Source organism: Nesoenas mayeri (genome assembly GCF_963082525.1).
Source record: "Nesoenas mayeri genome assembly, chromosome: 3".
Classification (NCBI taxonomy): Eukaryota; Metazoa; Chordata; class Aves; order Columbiformes; family Columbidae; genus Nesoenas; species Nesoenas mayeri.
In genome coordinates, this window is record NC_137544.1 from 15,833,582 (window position 1) to 15,856,212 (window position 22,631).

At 44.4% G+C, this 22,631-nt stretch overlaps 1 protein-coding gene across 1 annotated transcript; it reads right to left on the reverse strand.

The window, feature by feature from the left end:
* Positions 1-221: 221 nt before the first annotated feature.
* ATP6V1C2 (ATPase H+ transporting V1 subunit C2) lies at positions 222-19,817 on the reverse strand (the record flags this gene model as incomplete). Its single annotated transcript, XM_080342722.1, has 12 exons — positions 222-317; positions 1,159-1,288; positions 1,672-1,769; positions 1,999-2,092; positions 2,513-2,605; positions 3,989-4,057; positions 5,122-5,220; positions 7,324-7,415; positions 7,939-8,033; positions 12,574-12,659; positions 18,110-18,177; positions 19,689-19,817. The coding sequence occupies 12 exons, from the start codon at positions 19,815-19,817 to the stop codon at positions 222-224; spliced, it is 1,149 nt and encodes a 382-aa protein (XP_080198848.1).
* Positions 19,818-22,631: the final 2,814 nt, after the last annotated feature.

Here is a 22,631-nt window from a genome sequence, read left to right on the forward strand (position 1 = left end):
ACTACCATCATACCTCCTGCCTCTAAAATATTTTTTTTTAAACTATGAACAAGACATTTATATTAAATCCACTGTAAAAATTACTGGAAGTGGTAGGAGGATAGTATGCAATTATCCTACTGCAGCATCTCCATTTTAATTTGACTTTCAGCAGCTGAAGATTGTTTTACTGTAACATTAGGGTCTTGAAAATGAATAGATGAAGCTTGAGCAATTTATTTTTAACTGCAGTCAAGAAGACTGAGGTCAATCTTGAAATAGACGTAAGGATAGTATTCCTGATTACTCAGTTGTAACCCAGGGATGTCCATACCAGGCTGCAAAAGGAAATGATGTGACTTTAGTACCAGAAAGCTGACTTTGCACAGTTCCAGGCTACGGTGGGTTGCTTTTGTGCTCCTCTTCCACAGGTGGAATGGAGTTTTGTATTTGTTGTGCTTAAGATGGGGAATTCACCACTGGGAATCTGGTGTTTGCTTGGTGTTTTGGGGGCTGCCTGATGCAGTTAGCATTGAGAAGTCATGCTTGGTTGCAACTATATGAACATGGATTGCAGCACTTTTGTGTGCTTCAGCTCTAGGACAGCTCGTTTATTTCTCTTCCCTTCATGCACTGGGAATCTTCTGCCTGTTGGTTTTAGGCTGTTATAATGCTGACTGGTGTATCCTAATTGATTTATCCTAAATTGTTTGTGCACTTAAGATACAGGGAGGACAAAGCAAGAACTGCTTGCTGAAGGCCTGGGTTGAGATGTTTAGTCAATTACAGCTTTTTGCAGAGGACAGAGGTGTCACAGTCCTAGCATTTGGTTCTGAATTTATTTCCTCTTGCATGTGTTGGTCTGAATGTTTATAGAAAGCCTGAAGCTTTTTTTACCTAAAGGAACTAACTTAATTGAGCAAACCTGTTTTAGTCTGGTAGCTGTACATATCAGATGCTTCGAGAGAAAATGTAAGCACTCTATGTGCCTCCCCATCATAATCTGAGCTGACCAGTTACCCTAATCCACTGTGTAACCAGGGGGATTAGAGCTGCATCCAGGGTTCCTCACAGTGTAAGGTGTGAGGAGGTGCTTGCTCTAGCCCTGGGGTGGTGGAAGCGTTCATCTGGCTAAACCCAGACAAGCTACAGCATGTGTAGTCATAGTCAAATACATACATCCATTATACTTGCAGCTGCAACTTCATCCAGGTGTTTGAAGACCACGTTTAGGACATCTCTCAGGCGTTTCACAGACTTCCTATTTGGCTGCAGCAGCATCGCTTGGAAATTCACTGGTAGGCCATACCTTGAAACACATCAATGTACATGATCACCTGCTGGGAAGAGGCACAGCTTTCCGCTTCTGGCACACCAGCTGATTGTTTCTGCAGTGCACGATTTCAGTGCTGGTGTGCTCCTTCTTATCTGAAAGTATTTTCTTTTTGAAGCCAAAAGTGAACTAAACAGTGTTTTTCTGTTTTCCACTTTCCTGTAAGTGCCCCCAAAGAACTGCTTTTCATCAGCTCTGTATGTCACATTTTTTGTCATCATCTATATTGTCTCCTGGAAGCTTCTGGAGCGTGGTGTGTAAGGAGTGTTTCGTCCCATCAAGGAACTGCCCCAGGAGGAGAGCTGTACATGTTGACTTCTCCAGGAGTCTTTGCCAGCACTGCATGTTTACCCACTTACCTCAGGACAGATTCAACAAAAACTCTCAAGGCTTTCACGTGAATCCATGCTACAAATGCTTCACTGAAGTTCACTTTGAGCCAGCGCAGTAATGGGCCCTGCGAGAACAGACACAACAGCACTGTGGAGCAGTCAGTGGCTCCCAGGTTAGCAGATGGTCAAGTGACCTTGGGCAAATGGTGTTATCTACCCCATGCCTCAGTTTTCTGGGCTAAGTGGAACTCAGAGGGGTCTGTTGGAACCATAAAGCTATTTCAGAGGGAGAGGTTCTTAGGCACACACTGTTATTATGTGGGCGTCAACTTCATCGAATCACATGCTACTTACATATTGTTGTTTCTTATCAGAAGCTAATTTCATCAGCTCTTCCTTTTCACATTTCAGTTCCTTCTCATCAAAATGAAATTCTCGAACCATGAACCTACAATTGAATGATACTTGCTCTCATAAGCCATAGTCCAAGCAATTCCAAGTCCAAGCGCATTCATTTCTTTTGCCTCTGGAGAAGCAGGTACAGGATGTTTCAAAATTGCTAAAACTTAATTGCTTTAAGTATGTGGAGGGTGGGAGTCAAAGTCACCCCAGAAAGCAACCTTACTGCTGTCAGTAGCCTGAGAGCAGGAAGGACAATTCTGGGATCTGCTTAAATAGGATCACTGTATCTGCTGCCATAGCCCCTTCCCACCCTGCTTCCTCAGTGGCTTTAGGGCAAGCAGCAGCCCAAACAGTAAAGTCCTAAAACCCAGTGATGGATCCAGCTGTACTGCACAGAGAACAAGCCCCACCTTACCCTCATCATCTGTTTGCTCAGCTGGCCTGCTGAGCAAGCAGTGCTTCTTACCTGTTCTCCCTGGCTTTAGCCTTGAAGTCATCCACCACTTTTCTAAATAGGGTCACGGTAAAGAGTCCTCCCTCTGCATCCTCAGCAATCATTCTGTGGGAGGGAAACTCACTGCTGTGATTTGGCATGGCAAATCCCCATGCTGCCTTTACCTTCCCCTTTTGCAGTTCTTTTTTCATTTATGATACTGAACAACACTGCTTTTCAAAAACTGCTGTGACTGAAACACGAACAAAGACTTTATCAGTACTGGCCACACTATCTCCCATGTAAAGCTCCCACAAGTTAAGTTCCTGAACCCACCGTAGAACACACACATTCTGCCTGCCTGATTTTCCTTTGTTTCCTCGTAACCTTCACCTGCTTCCCATATACTTGTGTTTTTGAGAAAGGAGGCAGCACACAGCTTTCCTCTGTCTCCGTGCTTCCTGCTTCTTCCATTTCAAAAATATCACTGTCGCCTCTTGGGCCCTGCATCCAATTTTTTAAAGTACCAATGAACAAAATATACTTTTTAATCTTAGAATCTACTCAGAAAAAGTGCAGATGGCACCACCAATAAATGACTGTGATGGACCAAGTTCTTTTCTATGCAAATGACTAATGCATCCCTATAATTCTGTCAGAGCAACAGAAAGAGGCTACCAAAAAAAAATTCATATCATAATCAGTGAGTGTTTCTGATTGTTCACTGTTTGGAACACATATGGATCCTCTGAAATACAGAACACCTACCTACAAGAAATACTCAAGTCATTATGCATCTTGAACTTTTGCATGTGTTTAGAATGTTTTAAGGAAACTATTTGGTCTACAATAAACAGACATATTTTCCTGGTGTCATTACAGCAAGAGCTGCATTAAAAGAAGAAACAAACAAACAAAAACCTAGAAAAATAAGCAACATGTTAGAATCTATGCTTTAATTTGGTCTGTGTGAGCTGAGTAGTGGAATATTGAATTCCTAGGAAGGAATTTTTAATCCAGGTGAAAGGCTAAGTTAATATGGCCTTTGCTATTGCAAATGACAATACACAGAATTATCCTTTTCTACAGTAGAAAACAATTACAGATGCAAAGATAGTGTTTGATCTTTATAAAAAGCAGCTTCCATAAAGTTCTATGTGATTGATTGCATGTGTATGAATTATGCCTGGATTACTGTAACAAATTGTTTGTCTGTTGTATACAAAAAGCAAAGGCCCTCATCGAAAGTAGAAAGAACTAGATTACTAGAAAAGGGAACAACAAGCTAATTGTGAAAAGACAGTGATTTTTTTTTTTCTTTCATCTTCACTTCCCTACAACAGAGTGATTTCTGATTTCAGCTGAGAATGAGATTGGGCAAATCTGTGTGTTAACATGGAGCCCATGTGTTAGACAAGTGATTCTTTCCAGGATCCAGCAATCTGAGGGGCTGAAATATGGCAGGGATCTCTGAAAAAAATAGGGACCTTAATTTGGAATTTCACTTACTTGGTGGAGCGAGGCACTACCATATCGGAGAGAGATTCATAGGTCTTCTGCCACTGTATGTAGCTTGACCTTCGAGCAACACAAAACAAAGCATGGTGAATAAATACTATATACTAGAAAACAAATGTGTTGATAAATGTAATTAAGCCAATGGCTTAAGTTGGAGTTCTTCATGCTGGGTTATGGGATAAAGAGACATGAAGCATCTCCTTTCCTCTCCTAGTCACCAGTCAAGGAGATGTTTCCCTCAATGCTGCACCCTCAATCCTCACTTTGGGTCTTGGCATGAGGAAGGGCCCAGAGCAGGAAGCTGATGGTGGGAAGAACGTGGCTTTTGGTACACACTTCCAGGCTGCCACAGTGTCCCACACTCCAGGAGCCCTGCACAAGCTGTCCCTGGTCTGTGGGTAGGTGTGGTGCTGTATCTGCCATGTGCAATCCCAGAGCTGACCTGGTGCTACTCTCAAACTCGGCAAGTGCCAGCACTGGGAGAAAGGGGCCAAGGGCATGGTAAGAGTTTGCAAAGTGAGAAGTCTGAAAGAATGTGCAGATAATAAACTCAATAAACAGACCTCAAATAGTTTTTTGTAACATGGTTTTCACAGACAGACATGTGATGGCACTATATATGTGTGGGTGTTGGGACAGGGCTACACAGAGAGGAAGTTTTGTGTAGGCTTTGGAGCAGGACATTGTGTAACTTCACAACTCATGGTGATGGCACTCATCCCAAATGCAGGCTCTTACAAATATATGGCCAGCAGGGGCCTTGGGAGTTTGACAGGTCTAATTCCTTTTAGAAAGTGGCTAAGCTGCAGTAAGAATATTTTTTTCTCTTTTTTTTTTTAACTTTTATTCCTATCAGAAAGCTGTTTCAGAAGCCACTCTATAACCATTAAAAACCTACATCTCAATTCTGTCCTGCTCAGAGTTCAGACCAGTCTTTGTCCCTTTCTCTTGTGCCAGCATCGCCCTTGGCAGAAACTGTTTTTCCCCTTTGCTAACAGCTCCATCTGTGCCCCAGCCACCGTGCAGACGAGCTGCCCCAGCCTGACCCAGAGCTGCCTGGATTCAGTGCTTAGTCCTGAAACTCCACGCCACACGAAGCACGTGTGCACGCACTCCTGCCTTACTTGGGCACCACGACGAGCAGCGTGATAAGATATTCAGAATTCAGAACAAAGTCTTCTTTATGCACAATGTCTGCCAGGGTCCGAGTCAGCAGATTTCCCCTATGGTGAAGAAGACAAATTAAAAATAACATTAGCAGGAACCCAGCAGTAGCACACTGGAGGTATTGTGCTGTGGGTGCAGTTGCTAACAGTGCATGCTGGGGTAGAAGAAGGCCAGGAAGACAATGGCTAAAGGACATGCCTACACTTCTAAAATGGCCATTTAGTTATTTTTACTGCAACTACAAAGAATAAAAAAGCAACTAATACTAATGGCAGAATATCAGTGACTAGCACTAGGCTAGATTATGCCCTTTATGTGAAATTACAGCATTCTGCTGCTTGCAGGTGGCACCCGCTTCCTCAGGCTGCCTGTTGAGCTGCTGTGTGCCCATGGTTCGGTTGGAGCAGGCCATGGTGGCATGGACCTCAGCTATCAGAGCAGCCCTGGCACACCTGCACCGCCGTGGACACGCACACTGAGATATGTCCAGCTGAAGGACAGTGTGAGCGGCAGTCTCATGTGTGGGTGGCATCTGCAGGAGGGGGCTCTTCACAGTCTAAACCCACTTGGTCAGATAAATCCCACTAGCGCTGCACAACTACTAGGTGTAGATGCCTGGGGCTGGCTGGGCACTGGGTGTGTATGGGGAGAGAGCAGCTGCACACGCTGTCACCGGGCAGGAGCAGAGAAAGACCTAAACCAGTTGTGTTTGGCTTGAGCTTCACTGTGCCAGTCTAAACATTAATTAACCGGCCAGTAGCATCTTATTAGATGCTTGTTCAACACCAGAGATGCCCGCATTTAAAGGTGGATGGGTCAGTAAAGGAAGATAGGCCTGGACCATGAGGTCTCCATTCTTCTCCGTTATCACCTTGCTAGAGGCCTGGCACTGCTCGTGTTCCCCACACAGAGCTTCTGCCTCCCTCCAGGTGCCTAAAGCTGACGTGAAAGCTGGAGAGATGCTGCAGGAGTGGGCTGGGAATACAAACGGTACCAAGATAAGGGAAATAGGAGCTAGTATCCCCTTGTCCCTCATGCCTATGATTATCCACATGCACGCAGCCTGAGACAAATGTCTCTAACACCGTCCATAGCAAGCTGGAAACACAGGCCAGTGCACGGGCTGGCAGTGGTGAGGCCACAGGAACTCGGCAGCGAGAGGGGGAGATGTAACTGTGGTATGTATGGCTCTGCAGTCCCCATGTTGAGCAGGTCTCCATGGGGGATAGCTTTTCTTTTTTTACAAACTCATTCTGAACTGCCCCCTGGAAGTATTATTTTCTGCAGTTTCTGGTTGGGTTCAGTGGAGTTGGTGCTCATTTTAGCTCCACATTCGGAGCAAAATTCCAGCCACCCTGGAGTCTGGTTTGAGCCCCCATGGGTGTCTCCCTTGGGCAAAGGTTGGTTCCTATGCAGGCTGACAGCCTGGCTGCCTGCAGTGCCAGGAAGGTGAGGACCTGTGTACTGTGCCCGCAGCAAGGGGCCTGAGTAGGAAGAGTGGCACATATGCGCATGTGTTGGGCAAGCTGCTTTCACTGTACTACTTACTGGAATTTACTATTCTCCCCAGCGATACCCTGGAAAAAAATCCAGTTATCAGCACTGACATACGTAAAGAGCATAAGCAGGAGAGAGAATATTTGGGAGGCCCTGACAGGGCATCACCTGGACCTCAACACAATGAAAGGAAAAAAAGCAAAGAAAAATAGAAGTGGGGTGCTGGTGGAGCTGGGAAGAAGCAAGACAGAGCTGTTTGCCATGAGAGCTCTGCAGATGGAGTTCAGAACATAGGAAACAGCACTGTCTCGCAAAGGAATCCACTGGTTGACCCAGCTCATCTAATCTCTGACTCCCTGAAATCTCATCAGAACAATGCAGTGCCTTTGGTTTTGACACTCCCCAGGACTGTCTGCTCACACTGCCAGTAGAATCCTATTAGGAACTGCAGTCTCCCTGAGCTGATTTTGAGACATGCCAATCACACCAGCTGCCCCCAGTCTTTTGCTGGGTCTGTAGATGCTCAGCATGCCCCAAAGCCAGAAAAATTTGCTCCCACCAGAACAGATATGGTCCACAGCACAGCAAGGGGTGTGAGTGTGCCCTGTCCTCAATTTGGCCACGCAGTGTTCTGGATATGAACAGACATGTGCTGTACTTACACAGTTTTTTTCTCCAGGCTTTGCAAATTTCCCTTAATGTTGTTGTATGCAGTTGATCGGGTCTTTAGGTCTGTTTCTATTTGAGTCACTTGCTAAAACAAAGTAAAAAAAATTAGTCAACTCAGTGCTTGAGATGTCATCCTAACCCCCCTCCTGCAAGGACGCCGCTCTCAGGCCTTGTTATCTATACTGAACGAACACATCACGCCTTCCTGAATGGACTGACTGTAAATAATTCATTCAGCCTGCGCTGTGTTTGATTTAATGTCAGAACAACAATTTCACAAAAGAACTCCAAAATGGAGAATAATACGGCAGTAAATACAAACAATAAAATATTGTAAAGAAAGGGATTAAAGTACAGAAGCATGTCAATATACTCTAGTAATTCTGATAAAGTGCCATATACTTACAGACTGGTTAGGTTTAAATATATGTATCATTATTATACCACTAGAAATTAAAATAATATCAACTGCTTCAGTACAAGTACTGAGCCTGTTCCTGCCCAAACCAAAGGCAAGGCTCTCACTGACTGCCTTGAGAGGAGGGACCAAAAACTGCCAAAAGACATGCTTCCCACGCTGACATCTTAAAATCTCGAGTACAGTTTACCTTTGATAATGCTTCTGATATATTCTTCAGTGGCTGCTTTATGGGATATTTGGCCATGTCCCATTCAAACCGTGTCAGGTAGCTAATTAGATCAACTGAAAATGCAAAGAGATGCATTAAAGCAGGCAGCTTACCAGACGGCAGGTCAAAGTTTGGGTAGAAGTTCCCAGCTACAGCCTATGCATAACGTTGGTTACCACTGGAGAGAGGAGTGAACCAGAAGCCCACCTCTGAATCCTCATAGAAATTTGATCTAGGTTAAATCAGCACAGATCACATGCCAAATCTAATAATCTTCCTAAACATCCCCAAACTTAGAAGTTGCACTAGAAATCTTTTCTGCATTATACCTAACACCACAGAACAAGCGCTACTGTAAAATCAGCAGGACACAGCAACGTGCAGCCACAGCCTCATGTAACATACCTCAATCTTGATTGTTGCAATATGCCTGAATTTAATCCCAGTGAGAGTTATCAGGACAATACTGACCCACGACTAGCAGTAATACTCAGGGTTGTTAAGAGGTTGATGAAAGGTATGAAGAGCATAGCTGATGTGACTTCAGTCAAGCACTCACTAGAAATCAAAGTGATTCAGGTACGATGAGGAATTCCTCATTGGCTCTGCACACAGAGCTCCCCACCTCACACAAAGCCATACAGTAGTTCTCTAAATGGATAAATCCAATCACAGCATTCAAGAACAGGAACTCACAGCAATGCCCTGTGCATGCAACTTCCCCCCGCCCCAAAACAAGGCACCTATGAGGAACCATCACTTCTTCCCAGAATCGAGGGGAGATGACACATATGACATCCTGCTCCTAGAACAGGATCATGCTGGCTTGCTCTGTTTGAAGACCAAGGCTCCTTAACATTACAAAACGTTAATGCAAGGATGTCAAACTCATTTTCACTGGAGGCCACATCAGCCTCGCGGTTGCCTTCAAAGGGCCGAATGTAATTTTAGGGCTGTATAAATGTCCTAAAATTACATTTGGCCCTTTGAAGGCAACCGCAAGGCTGATGTGGCTGCCGGAGAAAATGAGTTTGACACCCCTGCATTAAGTCTTGGTACATTATGGTACCAAACAAGGAATTCTCCTCTAGCAGCTCATGAAATCAGACAGCTCTTTACCTGAGTTCTGAGAGCCCTTAGGATGCCAAACTCATTCCTACATAGTGTTCCTGGGACACTTTATGGAATGGGATGAAGTCACACATACTGCCACAAAAGCAGAGGGGCCGGGACTGTCCCCAGGGAGCCCAGAGAAGACAGCAGTCAGGGTCTCAGTGTCTAGACAAAGGCCAGAGGCACTGTCACCTGCCAGGTGGGCTCCCTTCCAGACCAGGAGGGTAAACATGGAGAATATCTGGGAAGCTGCTCTGGGAGACATGGGAAGCAAAACAAGCTCAAGGAGCCAAGTGAAAGGAGGTGCAACGCTGGGGCCATTCAGCACTCTTTGCTGCCTTGTCCAGAGGGTTAATTCAGTCCCACAGCCAAGTTTGAGCACAGACTTCCAGGGTGTGGGGAAAACTTCATGAACTGAGATGCATGGAAAAGAATGTAAAATGTTGTGTAAATGCCTTACTACCAGGCTGAGGGTACTACCCTGCCTCATGTGACACCGAATACCCTTGGCAGGAGAGCACTATCCTTCCCATGGGCTTCTCTCACCCCACAACAGAGTCAGTTTACCCTATTAGATTTCCAAGTATGGAAAGTCTTATGTTAGTAGGAAACAGGCTTCTTAGCAAGGGATAAACTGCCTGGGAGGCAGACAGCAATGGCATGATGGTGTTCTCCCCCGCTTTCTAAAACCACAGCTGTGTAAACCTTCCCCACATCCAATGGACAGGAGTCACAAGGCAAAGATCCAACCCCTCCTGCTAAGGTCTGGTTGGGAATCAGCAAATTCTCCGGCACAGAGAGGTGTGCGGAAAGGGGGCAAAACTGCAGCAGGCAAGGAGAGCTCCTGTGTGCGCGGTTCTCCAGCAGAGCTTGCTCGTGGTCTTTGGAGGAAAGGCAGCAAGGTCAAAATTACTTGAGCAATAAAATTTATGGAACATTTTCAGCATGGTGTACACGATACACAAATTTTATCCTGCTGCCTCTCTTTTGAGCTTTCTTGCTTAGGCTCTGCTGTAGGATATGAGGAAGGGTTTGACCGTGATGAGACAGGCCTTCCTCATATCCTACACTTTGCTAAATTCAATGCGAATGAAACCTGCAAAGAGTATGGTACTACTGGGCTGTGTGGAAGAACAGTGTACTCACAGGCTCTTTAGAAACAGGCACCTAGCTGAGGAGATATGAAAGTTCCCTGAACATGCCCCTTTATCCTCGCATTCCCTGAATCTCAGCAGAATTCAAAGGTTGAGCACAGCTTGAGTTCTCAGCCCATTTTACAAGTCCACTCTTGAGCAGAGCTCTCACTCTGGTGTGGTTTAGTTAAGCAGCCTGATCGTGGGCATGGCACAAAGTACTGTGAACACATCAGCAGAAATGAGCTTAAAATGCCAAGCAATCCAAGCACCCTTATGCTCCTGGAATGGCACTTCTCATTTATGAAACCCGTCAAGTCACTTCTGAAAGACTTGCCACAGCTGCCCATCCAGGTAGGAGAGGTGTCTCCTACCTACCCCAGTGCACTCAGAGCTGCCCAGGAACCCCACAGCCTCAGTCTCTCCTATCTCTGATGTACTCACCCAGCCCTAAGAGGCAACATTAAATACTTTCCCTTCAAATCACTTAGTTCTTCAAAATTGTTACTCTTCCCATTTTGCTTCGTTTTGAGCTTATTATAAAAAATGGAGTTATTCCATCACTTACCAAATTTTAAAATTCATTTGGGTTTAACATTACTATAAATGGAAAGGAATTTGGTCTGAATCTTTGAAAAAAAACTTTACTTATATTTCACATTTTTTATTCTGTCATAAGCAATAAAGCACTCCCTGCTGTTGTGATATACTAAAAATTCCCTTTATTACATGAACACGTTTTCCTTCTACAAGAGAGACATCTCCATGCAGCTGCTTTCAGCTGTTGCCCACTGGAAAGTAGTGTGTGTGTGTGTGTGTGTTCACTCAACTAAAAGAGCTGTATTTTCTCGTACTTTGCATTTTTCTTCACATGAATCTTACCAAATAACTGTTAGACACACAGCCATCATTATCATCAGGTTGTGGACCAAACTGCTGTCTGCAACGTATACAACAGAGCTAAAATCTGAGAACGTGTATAGTGTAACTTAAAAAAAAATATGAGTTCTGACCGTCTAATAGTCTGAAACAGGACCATGCGGCAAGAAGTCGTGTCTTATAATTTCGTTTCTGATTTCACGACATCAAGGAAGTCTTCAAAGTTAGGGTCCTTTTGCTAACCAGAAAGGGAAGGTGAAAGAATTCGTACAACAAAGCTGCTGCAGCTTATGAAGAATGACACTGGAAACCATCAGGTGAATCCTCATATACTAAAGCTGACTCCATTTTTTAAGATGTAGTCAATAGTCTTGGAAAGGTTAATGTCTTAGTTTAATATGATTTGCTTGGATGACTAAATCCAGAGGACAGAAATTAGTAACACATGCAATTAGTAACACATCCTTCTATTACAACACATGCAAAGCTGATAGGGAAGGAAAATGTTGTAAAAAGAGGAAACAAAGGAAATAAGTTAAACCTGTTGTTTCTCAAGTCATAGGGATATCGTGATCAAGCTACGAGGTTGTTACTTGAGAAATCCATCGTAACCTGATCACTGTATCTCTACAACCAGACCAAGACTTGTCTCTAGCACTAATACACACAAATGCATGCTTGTAACAACACTGCAATCATCAATCTTCAACATACTTTTTAGACATTTCATTTTATCCTTTCGCCCTGAAACATAATAAGTGGGATTATTGTACTTGTCAAGTGGCTGCTCTCATCAAAAAATCAGTCTTATTACATGCAAGAAGGACATTTCCAAAAGAACTTCCTCCCCATGCTTTACTCATACAGATCTGAAGTACAACACTGCAGACAGTCAAAGGCTGATGGAGTGTACACTCTTAGGTTATTTGTCTGACAGTTAATAGCATCACTTGACAAGCCTGTCACTAGCATGTGTAACACATCCAAATTTGCTGTACTTTTCCAGGACATCTGGGAAGAAATTCGCTCTGAAACACACTTAAGGTATAATGAAGCATGTAGAGAGATCTAGGAGCCACCAGTTCCTAAATGGTAATTTTGCCCTTGACACAGGCTGCCTTTGGGGCCTTGAGTACCATACTGGATAATAAAGCGGGGGAATCCGTTCATGGAGGTCCCAGGTCATTTTAGGAGTGAGGAAGGACATCTCCTGCTTTCATCTTCACTCCTCAGCACCGGTGTTAAAAACTATTTCAGTACTAGACCACTGTACACTGTCCTGGAAGCAAAACTGGTGCTGGATGAAGCCTCTCATAACTTTGAGAAAAATGGCAGCAGGCTAGATGTATTCTTAAAAATGTTGCTGCTGGTTGTCCTTTCTAATGTATGAGTGTTTGAATTCCACATGTTCATATTCGAAAGCAAAGGCAGCATTGATACATTAAAAAACCAAACCAAAACAAAACAAAACCACATTCACAGCACCTACCTCCATTGGCCAGAAGATTTTCCTGGACTTTATCTTTTGAGTCCTCCAGAACTTCTCCTATATACTGGGCTATTTTCTTTATTACACTTAGGTGTAAGAAGAGAAGCTTTGTTAGTGAAGTAACAAAATGAATGCAAAACAGTCGCCATAATGATCTGATAAACATGGAGATGCCCAAACAAAACACTTCTGAAGCAAGGCACATTAATTTGTAATTCAAATGATGACAAAAAAAAAAATCTATGGGATATTGCAGAATTAAATGCCATATTTCTAATTACACTGATCTCTGTAAACACATAGGTAATATCATCTCCCCAGTGCTCCAGACTTCCAGAAGCTCAAGATTCAGTCTTCTGTACATTCATCATACTCATAGCAGAAACCAGAAGGCAAGAAACCCATGTTTACAACTCCAAAGGCAATGGAGGAACAAGAAGGTACATAGTGACAACATTGGCTGAAAATTGGTTCCATTAGATGCTAAATAAACACTCATGGCTTGTAGAGATAAGATTCTTACAAAGTACTCAGGGGAAAAAGACAATGTTCTCTTGTTTGACAGGGAGAATTTCCTTCTTATTCCTCTTCTTTAGGAGACTCTTTGGCATGGTGGACAAGACAGTCCTTTAAGGTGTGGGAGAACTAGATACAAATCCTCCTTCTGCCTGATGCAGAGCAGTGATTTGAACAGAGCCCTTCCTGGAGAACATTGTCTCCATGCAGTTACTTATCATGCATTTATTTTAAAGGGATGGATTCAGCAAGTCCCTCTAGCAGTAGATCCCTCTGGCTCTAGTCAAAGTACCTATCTCATACAGGCCAAGAGCTTTTCTGTTTGTTCCAGTATCTTCCTGTACTCAGAAATAGTCACAGAATTTTGCCTTCAGTTCCATAATTGTTCCAGGTAGACTATATCTTGTAAAAAAAAAAAAAGCTAAAAAGTAACTCCCTGATCATGAGACTGGCAGAGACATGAAGTGGACACAATCCTTGGCACAGTGACAGGGAGTGGAGCACAATGGCAAAATGCTTCTCCCTTGCCTTCCTCACAGAGGGCAGACAGGTACTGCTGCAGATGAGCTGGAGGCTGAAAGGGCATTATAGCATATGGACAATGTGTCTTGTGACATCCTGTGGCTTTCAAGAGCTCAGGAAAGGGGCTTCAGGCCAGGTACAGATACCATGAGAGCATCAGAGAAAAGGATTTTCTTTGGTGTGTTGCAAAGCAGTTTTACAGGACATTTAAAAGTATTCGTTTACAGAGGTAAAGATTCCCTCCATCTCCATTCCTGTGAAGAAACTTAGTCTTTGGCTAGGTTTTCCAGCCCTGTGATAGGGAGGAAAAATCTGAGACTGCTGATGCTGACAAGAATGCACTAGTCAGAAGTCCTGCTGTTTGGGGTCATTGAGCCTGGAGAAGACCTTATTGTGGTCTTTCAGTATATAAAAGAGGCTTATAAGAAAGGCTTTTTACCAGTGCCTGTAGCGACTGGACAAGAGGCAACAGTTTTAAACTGAAAGAGGGTAGATTTAGATTAGGCTGAGGAAGAAATTCTTTATGGTGAGGGTGGTGAGACACTGGAACAGGTTGCCCAGAGAAGCTGTGGGTGCCCCAGCCCTGGAAATGCTTAAGGTCAGGTTGGACAGGGATTTAGGCAACCTGATCTAGTGAAAGATGTCCCTGACCATGGCAGGGGACGTGGACTAGATGATCTTTAAAGGTCCCTTCCAGCCCAAACTATTTTCATCAAAACCCTGGAGAGGCCCAGTTCAGAGTGTCTGTAGGAGGAATATACACCACCGTGCCCTGGTTCACAGCTCTCAGTTTTTCACCCTCTGGCTGCAGCCCCTCAGGGACCCGGTGTCAGCTGCATGTTGTTGGAGCAGAACATGTGCTGCCCACACTGGGGCTTGGGGAGGCTGCAGGATCCGCACAGCAGCTCCCCAAGCACTAATGCAATTTTCAGCTTGTAGATGCAGCTGTTTTTTGGCTCATTCATGATGCTCGGGGAGCCCAAAGGAACTTGGAACAGGACAGGACTCCAGCCTATTTGGTGAGAAAAGTATAGCAGGAGGCTAAGGACGTTATGGAGAAAGCAGCCAACAGGGAAGTGTATAAACCAGCAGCTTTTCCGAGGGGTGTGAGCTGCTTTCATTACTGTTGAGTGCAGCTGGTGGCTAACCTGATAGCTGGGAGTCAGCTCTGGTCTCTGCCTACAGGTATAGACAGTGGGACGGGTATGTGCTGTCATGCACCCCCAGTCCCAGCTGCCCTGTTGAGGCTTGGCTCCCTTCCAGCCCACACACCCCAAGGTTCCTGCAGCAGGACGCAGACAGAATATTTGTATACATTGGGCCAGAGACGTGTTCTCCAGTCCTGGCTTAGTCTCTGTGCCTTGCCTTGCATCCCGTGAAATGCAAGTGGGATTCACTCATCCAGTACATTCCGTATGCAAAGACAGAACACACAACGTGTGCACCACAGATGTTTGATGCAAGTGAGAGGAACCAGAGTCCTGGAGGAGCCCCATTGACTGTAGCAAATCCAACTGCCAGCAGCTTTCACATCCAAACCTTAACCTCTGCCTTCAGGTGAGATGAATCCCACCTTGAGCAAATATCATGCTCAAATGATGCGCTATAGAAGGAGTGGGTTTCAGCTAAACTGCCTCGAGAAGTAGTAATAAATACCTGTATTATGGCTTGGGAGACTCTCACATTTTGCTTCTGAAATTGCTGCAATGTCATTACTTCAAAAATAAAAAAAACAACCTAACACTCTTTAAATGATACTGTGTATTAAAGGGTGCTAGTAGTTAGGCCTCCAACGTGCTGCAGAGAGCAGAAGACCTGCCATCTGAGGCCACTGCAGAACACTCTGCCAACTGAGAAGCCAGGAGAATCCCCAGGTATGAGTAACCGAGGGGACCGTCAGCTTGAGAGAGCTCCATGATACCACAGGGTGACATGGAAAAACACCCTGCCTCCCTGTGTGAATAAATAATAAAAGTATGTGGAAACAATAGATCCTGCAAACTCTTGCCCCGTCTCTGCTGTCCTGGCAGGAGGCAGCGCTGACAGGTTTGCGCTGCCCGGCTTTACTGGCAGGTGTTTATCCAGCAACAGCTCCACTGCAGCTGCTCCACAGGAGCAGGAAGGGAACTGCTCAGGTCACTGGAACAGGCTTGTAACTCTCTGGATGCCATTTACTCCAATGAAGCACGAGTGCTTGGCTTTTTAACCCTTGAATCACAATTCAGACTCAAACCTCTGGGCATTTATTTAATCTAAAATGCCTTTGTGGGATTTGATCTGCTAATACATTTACGTTGATTACTCTCTATTATTACTCTCATGCATTTTTCTTATTTTTCAACACATTTTTCTTATTTTTAAATCTTGTTGACCCTTCTTGGTTACCTAGCTCAATAGGCAAATGAGACAAATAGGAAGAGTCCTTATCTCGGCAGGTTACGGGGGAAGGGCTTCACTGACCCCTTTGCTCAGTGCCTGTAACATGTCATATGACAAGTGTCATTACTGGCATTAAAGGGACAATTAGTGGAGTAACATGGCATCCAGCTTGAACAAGGAGCTGTACCATGTTGTCAAGTTGAGACAAAGGTAACAGAAGGAGACAGCGAGCCTAGGAAGCTCATACTGACATTCCACTTAAAATCAGCCTCTGATCTTACACAGATCCTACAGATGGCTTTTCAGAAGTCCTAATTCTTCACAAAGCTGGGAATTAGCTAAGCCCTTCTGAAAGCCAGTTCTGCATGGTTTTTGGCAGCTCTCAAACCCAGATCACAGAGTTGCTTGCCTATTTGCTGCCCTGACCAGATAGCAGGATTGACACTGCCTCTCCCCAAATATGCCCCCAACCCCACTTCATGAAATATCTCTGCAATATGAATCAGAGGCCTGAACATGTTTACAAAGAATTTGGGCAGGTTTTTTGGCAGGATCGTAATAAAGATTTTCTTGATTAATTAAGTTTCTCTGCCCTGCTAAAAATCCTGTAAGAAGTAGTAGGGTTTAGTTTTAGATAGTCCTGCAAGGAGCGGGGACTTGGACTCGATAAACCTTATGGATTCCTTACAACTTGAGATGTTCTATGGTTCTAAAAAGATCAGCGTTGTGTGCAACCAAGAGTGATCAAATGTAATCACCCTAATACAGCACTGCCGTAGCACCAGTAAAGTAGAAAAAAAAAATCCTATGGAGAAATATATTCTAGCAGACTTACTTTTACTCAGACTGCCTCGCATAGATATAAACAGTTTATATCAGTGTTTCTGTATGTGTTTGCAACTGCCAGACAAAAATCTATGAAATTATCAAGCATATTTAAACAAGCAAATCCTTATCAGACCTGGTTGAGGGCAAAAAATGCCAAAAAGGCCCAGAGCGAACACATGCCACTGTGACCATGACCACAACTGTATGTGAGGTATGCTTCCAAAGCAAAAACCCAACCCAAACCAAAACACCAAATAAACACAAAAAACCCACCACCCAACCAAACCAAACATACACACACAAAATAAAAACAAACAAAAAAAACCACAAAGAAACACGCCACCAAAACGAAAAGCACAGCAGCTTGTAGAATCATAGAATCATTTCATTTGGAACAGACCCTCAAGATCAAGTCCAACCATAACATAACTCTAGCACTAAACCGTGTCCCTAAGAACCTCGTCTATATGTCTTTTAAACCCCTCCAGGGATGGTGACTCCACCACTGCCCTGGGCAGCCTGTTCCAATGCCTGACAGCCCTTTCTGTGAATATTTTTTTCCTAATATCCAATCTAAACCTCCCCTGGTGTAACATTGATTGCTTCAACAACAAAGTCAAACTTGTGCCCTGAAGTATGTTACAACCTGGCATTTTCTCAGCTTGCTATACTTAGTATTCTTTGTACAGCCAGGCGAGTTTGGCTCAAAAGGCAATCTGGGCAATGATCAGCAGGGAGATCATATGAGTCTTTGCATAAGTTGGTTTGATATTATGTGAGTCAATAATCTGATTTTCAAGAAGTTTAAGAGTCTGAGAGGGAGAGCTTCAGATTTCATTCAGAACTTATTCCTATATCTAGCTGAAAAGGAGCAGAAGGCTCGAGAGAAAAATTCTGGGGAAATGAGATCAGAGAGGGCTTAATATTCTCCAAATGCCACTTTATTAATTTAAATTTCTGGATCAGGTGGGATGATGTTCTTTACAAAAAAATAAAAAACGTTTTTTAGCAGTTTCCCTTTGAGAAACAGCTTCCCTAACACTGCCACTCAAACAGATTGCTGTGCAGACAAAACTATCACTGACTTAGTTCATCCCAATTTAAAGGAATGGTCCTTTCTTTGTGATGACTCCATGACAATCAACACAAGGGTTAAAAAAAAGCCTATCGACTTTAGCCCAGTGGTAGCCCAGGCTGAACTGAATCAGACAGAGGTGAACACAAGGACATTCCGTCCCATAAAAACAATGTCTGTTTCTCATTTGTAGGTAGTAAATAAGATCTATTTTACCTTTCAGCAAAGCTATCAAGTTTTCCCAACTCATCTGACAGACCAACAAGAGCATCCAGTGTCCCCACCTGTGCAAAAGATGAGAAGTAGGTGAAAGATGCACAAGTCTGACTGAGGCTTCTGTTGGCAGAACTTGACTTACTTAGTGGAAAATAGTAGCAATTCCTGCACCCAAGACCTAGGGTAAAAAGCCTTTTCCAATAAAGGAAAACATGTATATGCAGTCTCAAGATTACATGTCAGTATCTTTCTTCCTGTTTTCATTCCCATATCATTAAGTAGCATAGACTGGTCTTTTACATGATGAAATAGTGACTAGAAATGCACACAACATACATATTATACAAACAAAACTGATGTAGTGAGAGAACCAAGGGAAGCAGCACTTATTCAAAAGGTGTGAGGGGGTCTCTGTTTGCTTTCTTTGCTTAGTCGAAGACTAAGCCTCTCACAAAGCCATTGCCTCCAAGACCAATATCTGCTTTTTGTATGACTCTCTGTCACAGTCATCATCTTATATTTATGGTACGGCAATATATTGCTGAACCTTTTTGTGTAATGTTGCCAGCTCAACATTTTGAAGAGTCAAGCTGAAGGAGAAGAAAGAAATTTTACAGAGAATATTAAGGGGCTGGTTGCATCTCCAGGCACTGCAAATGCTTTATGTCCTCTGACATTGACGGATTGACACCAACACCGACTAGGTAAAGCCCATAGATGGTAAAAGCCAGCAATCTCAGGTGCAGGTGCCAAAAGCAATATTCCCAGTCTGAAACATATATGTGAAAATTCAGTAGGTTATTACTTGAGAACAGGCCATGCTCCCCTTTTACTTGTATCCTTCTGTAACTGGGATAGCTCAAGTTATAACTGTTAACAATCTTTTTGGATTAAAGCCAGATCATGAATGCACTAAGTGTAGTTTTTTTAAGTGATGGGTAGTGGCAACTCCCCAAGGAACCAAGTTCTACATCTGTGGTAGCTCCACTGACTTTAATGCAGCATATTTGGATTTTTTCATAGCCATAAGTGAAATAATAATAAGGTGCAGACCTTATAAAATAAGGATTAAATAATGCAAAGATTAAAAAAAATAATGGATTAAGACTTTTCCTATTTATATGGTGATGTGAAGCTAGGCAACATAGCTGAATATACACATACATCCATTTCTCAAGCAGTAATGTGCATTATAGCACTGTTTTCTCTGTTAGCAGTCTTACTGGCACAGTTCGACATACTTAGCTACTCCCTTTGCATTAGCGATCCAAGATGTACAATGCTGTATGACTTTCATGACTGGGAGCAAATGGTACATCAAGAGCAATAAATCAGTTATTTAACTGGTCATCTTCACTCCTGATACATATATCCTTCCAATGTGAAGGTCAGCTTCAAGCACAATAACTCCTTTTCTCTCTGATCAGTTTTCAGCTGGCTGAACACAATTCATTCCTTGACTCCAATCTTCTTCTGCTTTCTGCTTACTACCCCAAAAAATAAATCCCACATTTATCCCAAGTCTTTAGTCCTGCTAATGCTACTTTATCACACACATCCAAACCCTTTCCTCATTTACCTTTAAGTCTGGAATATGGAATTTGCTGTTGCTGGACAGGTTGGATTTAGACGTCACCGCGTTCATTCTCTCCCATGCCTGCAGATTTGTTTTATCTCCTGGGGCAGAAATCAGCCAGAACTCCGACATGATCTAATATTTTCCCTTCACTCCTGGTCGCTGTAGAAACACAAAGCAGGTAAGAGGCTACAAAAGCACTGCACAAAACAGGCTCTTCCCTAAGAACAGGAAAAAGTTAGAAGAGATTAATGATTCTTTCAGAAACATGAGGAGAGTGAGTCAGTCCTGTGTCTCAGGCTGAAATGGAACATGACCTTCTCCAGAATGTCACGGAAAGAGTGGAGCTGTTCCTCCTTCCTCAGGGTTGTTCAATCCAGTTTCTGAATGAAGAAACGAAGCTTCCTCCTCCCCTTTTCCCTCCCAGCCTGTTCCATTCCCCTCACGCTGTAAGTCCAGTCTCCACTGTACAGTTTGGGGACTTCACTAAACCATTCAAATGTCATTAAGGGTTTCTGCTTGACAAATATTCTCTCTCAAATTTTTGGACACTTGCAGGCAAAAGCAAAAGCAGGATGCAAAAAGACCTCTGCTCAGCACGTCGGCTGCTAAAGGTGCCACTGGCAAGATAAAATGTTGCTTTCCGCTGTGTTTTTCTTCCCAAACTGGATAGGAAGGAGCTGAAGGAAGGCAAGTCGCGGTGTACAGACAAAATAGCAGTAGAACACCACAGATATAACAGCCGCGGGAATCCACGCGGGGCAACTACACGGATGTTAACTGAACAGACCGGGCAGGGCAGCGAGAGGCAGAAACCATCTCCCGGAGGGGCGACGAGTGTCTCCGGAGGCTCTCCCGCAGCCCCCGGCCAGGCACGCCTCAGCGTTCCGCTGCCTGGGACAGGGAAGATGTGACCCCCGCCTGACACCCACGCCCGGGGCCGGCCCTTCCTCCGCCCCGGGGCCAGAGCACCGCCCGAAACCCCGGTACCACCGGGCTGCGCAGCCCGAGCTCTGCGGGTGGGGTGGGGTGGGATGGGATGGGATGGGATGGGATGGGATGGGATGGGGCGGGGTGGGGTGGGATGGGGTGGGATGGGATGGAGAGGGAGGGGATGGGATGGAGAGGGAGGGGATGGAGAGGGAGGGGATGGGGAGAGATGGGATGGGGAGAGATGGGATGGGGAGAGATGCTGCCGGTGCGGTGTCCTGCCCACCCCTGCTCGCCGTCTCACCTGCGCCAGCCGCCTGTCCCTCCCCACGCCGTCCCACTGCTGCCCGCACGGCGCCGGCACCGATAGGGCCGGGGCGGGGCCGGGGCGGGGCCGGGGCGGGACAGCTGCCGGATCCGCGCCGGGGGGAGACGCTGAGTGCGGGGGGTCCCTCTCCGTACAGGGACGGCTGCTGCACTTAGTGACACAATCCCTTAAAAGCCAGTAACAGCTCCGGTTCTCGCAGCTTGTCAGCTTCTCGCCATCTTTTAAACTTGCACAAATCATGCAGAGGCTATTTGTTTTCATTAAACACCGACTACCTTCAACCAGTCTGGAGGTTTTGCAATAAATAAACTTTTAGGAAACTCTTCTTTCTGGGACTTCCATCAGTGCTTTATTTAACAAATACTCCTGCGGTGCAGGAGTCTGCAAGGTAGCGATGTTCCCTCCTCTGGTGATGCTTCTTCCTCGGTCAAATATAGCAACAGCTTTTAGTCCTTACTGAGCCCTCAGTTTGCCTTACTTCAAATATTTGAGGGTGGTTTGTAGCTCATGTGGAGTAATGTTCTGCAGACCCTTCTAAACCAGGCATGATCTGAAGGAAACAAGTGTCTAAACACTTTCAGTGCTTACCTTTCAGTGGCATTTCTGCAAGCAGGGATTTAACCCCCTCATAGAGAGTACATGGTGCATCCAGTTCTCGTTTGCATAGTCTCACCACTATGCTGTCATACAGCACCTAAGCAATCTCTGCTCTTACTGGTGTTTTATTTTCTTCAAAACACAGTGCATTTTTTGCTCATGTTTCTGTGTATCAAATGTAAATGAAGCCCCGCGAGACATGAAACAGAAGGATGCCCTTGGTTTTCCACATGATCTGTCCTAAACTGAGAGGAATTGAGTTGCCTGGGCCAGGCAGGTCTGGCCATGCACAGAAGCAGAGCTCTTGACACCTCCAAAAACCTTATTTCTAATCATCAGTTTATAGGTGCACTGAGTCATTTCAGCCTTTCAGTACTTAAAAGGGGCCTATAAGAAAGATGGGGACAGACTTTTTAGCAGGGCCTGTTGTGATATGACATGTGGTAACGGTTTCAAACTAAAAGAGGGGAGATTCAGGGTAGATATAAGGAAGAAGTTTTTTACAAGGGTGGTGCCCAGAGAGGTGGTCAATGCCCCATCGTTGGAAACATCCAAGGCCAGACTGGACAGGGCTCTGAGCAACATGATCTGGTTAGAGATGTCCCTGCCCATGGCAGAGGGGTTGGACTGGATGAGCTTTGAAGGTTTCTTCCAACTCAAACCATTCTGATTCTAAGTGAAGACCCTGAATGGATTTAAGTATCTCCAGCACCAGGCAGAAGCAGCTGATAGGAGAAGTTCTGAATCATAGTCTTGGACTTGGACTCTTCCATCTAAATCACGCTTTAGTTAGCTAACACAAAGGTGAAGGTCTTAGACTCTAAATTTATAGACTCTTTAGATTAGCCAAGGATTCATCTTCTTCCAGCATTTTTAGTGACATATATCTAAGTGATATATAAAAAAGCATGTGTGGAGGAGGAGAGTTTCTACTGAAAACTCTCCAGAAAAAGACACTGAGAAGATTCGTAGCTGAAATAAACACTCTATGGGTTATTTGTGGTTTTGTCTGGGGGTTTTTGTTGTTGTTGTTTGTGGTTGCTCTTTTTTTTCCTTACTTGTGTTGGTTTTTCCTTTCTAGGCTAATTAAA